At 37.5% G+C, this 2,865-nt stretch overlaps 1 protein-coding gene across 1 annotated transcript; it reads left to right on the top strand.

The window, feature by feature from the left end:
- The first annotated feature begins 1,751 nt into the window (after positions 1–1,751).
- On the top strand, positions 1,752–2,485 carry LOC132601269 (uncharacterized). Its single transcript, XM_060314370.1, has 2 exons — positions 1,752–2,305; positions 2,479–2,485. Exons 1-2 carry the CDS (start codon positions 1,752–1,754, stop codon positions 2,483–2,485), a joined length of 561 nt encoding a protein of 186 aa, XP_060170353.1.
- Positions 2,486–2,865: the final 380 nt, after the last annotated feature.

The raw sequence follows: 2,865 nt of genomic DNA on the forward strand, positions 1-2,865 counted from the left end.
AAACATTCACAACAACTCTCACAATATTGAAATCAACAATCATCATTCATATACATTGCACATAATCCACCACTTCTCCCTAATTTCTCCACATTTATGATTATGACTCATCATTGTGTTTTCGCATATCTAATACTTATTCCATGGTATAAATGTCATTTATAACGCGTTCATGATCACAACAAATTCATATTCATGATTCCATCCAACTACCATTCAATTATAACACTACTCACCCATTTATGACTCATTTCTTATGTTTCCCTATAATTCAAGTATCTTCGTCTTTCAATACCTTAAACAACATAGTATAGTCATGAAATATACCTTGGATGATGTTGGAACAAGTATAGAGTGGAATTCCTCCTCTTTCACCACAACCTTATTTCTTCTCCTTTGGAATTTCTTGGTTTGGATGACTTCTACTTGAGTTTCATAGACTTTAATTCATGAATTTGATGTTGTTAATCTTGGTTTCCTTTGATATTTCTTGTGGATGAAATGTTAGAGAGGGTTATATAGGTTTTTAGGACCAAAAATGGTGAAATAACGAGTTAGAAACGAAATTGGGTCTATATATAATGGTCCAGAAGATTCTGGACCGACACAACATGCGACACACTTTGCTGGACGCAAAGCGTGCTTTGCTAAACGCATGTTGTGTCACAAACCATGCAGGACCACTAAAATTTCACTGGCACACTTTGCTACGCAACTGCGGGCCGCATGTCGTGTTTGCTGGCCGCATGTTGCGCCGCAAAGTGCGCCAGAATGTGATATTTTGCCCAAACCGTCTGTCGTAGAATGGCCATAACTTTTGATCCCAATATGCTGTGAGGGCCCACGACCTATGGTTGGAAAGCTCTTTCAATTATCTACAACTTTCATTCTTAGTGTTTTTCCAAATTCCAAACTTATAATGGCGCTTTGGCCCCTCCAAATTAGATCATCCGAAAATGTTTCCTTAAATCGCCCTTTTAGGATGGCTTATGCCCATATTTGGCTTATGAATCCTTCTCGAAACTTACTTAACATTTCATTACCAATATAAGGGACATTATAACTCTTCTCCAAAATGTCATTAAGCCATCATTAATTCGATACTCGTAATTCTTGCCCGACACACAACATACCTTGCTTTCCTTAACAACTTTCGTCTCCTACCTCAAATGTCTTTGAAATCTCATTTAGAATCATTAAATATTATTTCTTACTTATCAAAACATCGTATGCATCATGCCCTTCGTCAGTCAATTCACTGTGCATGAACGAAAAATTTTTCGAGGTGTAACACCATACCTTTCAGATACCTTGGAGTTCCATTAGCAGCAAAAAAGTTGTCCACACTGCAATGTTGGCCCCTGGTTGAAAGAATTACTGCTAAGATTAATTGTTGGTCCTCTAAAGTACTCTCTTATGCTGGCAGGCTGCAACTAATCAAGTCAGTCTTATTTGGGGTGCAGTCTTACTGGGCACATATATTTTTGATACCAAAGAAAGTCCTTCAGATGGTTGAGGCCATTTGCAGGTCCTTCTTATGGACAGGGGACTTTGCTATCTCGAAAAAATCCTTAGTCTTATGGGAAAAGATATGTATGTCCAAAGCTGCTGGGGGGTTAAATGTGATAAATCTGTTCCTATGGAATAAGGTTGTTGTGGCTAAACACCTCTGGGCCATTTCCATGAAAAAAGACTGCTTATGGATCAAATGGGTACACTGCTTTTATATAAAAAATTACTCCTTAGAGACTATGCAAGTATCCAAGACTGCTGCTTGGGTTGTGAGGAAAATCATCAGTAGTAGGGGCCTTATAATTGGCACCCAGAATTTGCAAGGAGACTTGATGCACAGGCTGGAACAATTACAAGAAGCTGAGGGCAAGTTTAGCATTAAGAAGCTATATAAAAAGCTTAGGCCTCCTTATCAGAAAGTCCCTTGGAAACAGATGCTATTACAACCCCTGCTCCATCCTAGATATATGTTCAACCTTTGGCTTGCTGTTCAGGGGAGACTTGCTATTGTGGATCGATTACTGAAGTTTGGTATTAATGTTCCTCGAACCCATGTGTTCTGCGGATTAGCTGAAGAAGTGTTTGAACATTTGTTTTTTGACTGCCTTATAGTTAAAGGTGTTTGGTCTAGACTATTGATTTGGCTTAGTCATCCAAGAGCTATAGCTAACTGGTCTTCTGAGGTGACATGGATTAATAGAGGGGCAAAGAAGAAGGCTGGGCACTGGGTTGTTGTCAACTGTGTCTTTGATATGATGGTATATCACATATGGACAGGCAGGAACAAGCTCAGGTTTCAAAATGGTATTTTTTCTATTGATAGAGTATGCAAGGACATTGCATTGCACATACACACTAGAGGCTCCAATATCTCAAGCTGGAAAGCACAACTTACAAGTTTAAATTCTTTTCCTTAGACTGTATGTTAGGAACTCTATGTAAGTTTACTTCTTTTTTTGCTTGTAGCTGGTAGTGTGTGATAGTCTGAAATGAGAGATGTAGTTGGTCAGCAGGCTGCTTGATTTGTATGCTCACATTTTTTTGGTTGAATGGAAAAACTGTTTATCCAAAAAAAAAAAGATGACTTTGTATACCCTTGTCCTTTATAATAATCAAAATCTTTCATATTGTTCTGCAAGTTAATGACTTGAATATTATTGAGCTCTTGAAGAGTTTCTAAAAGCAGTAGATTAACTGCTAAAAGAACTAGAAAATTAAATTGGTCCTGAAGTATCATATCTTTGTGCAATTAATGCATTTAAATATTTTGCTATAACTATGGACATGATATAGTTTTTTACTCCTACATAGAGATATTGAAGTAAGATCAATTGCATCTTGCAAATGAAAGCC

This window comes from Lycium barbarum, chromosome 7 (genome assembly GCF_019175385.1).
Source record: "Lycium barbarum isolate Lr01 chromosome 7, ASM1917538v2, whole genome shotgun sequence".
NCBI lineage: Eukaryota > Viridiplantae > Streptophyta > Magnoliopsida > Solanales > Solanaceae > Lycium > Lycium barbarum.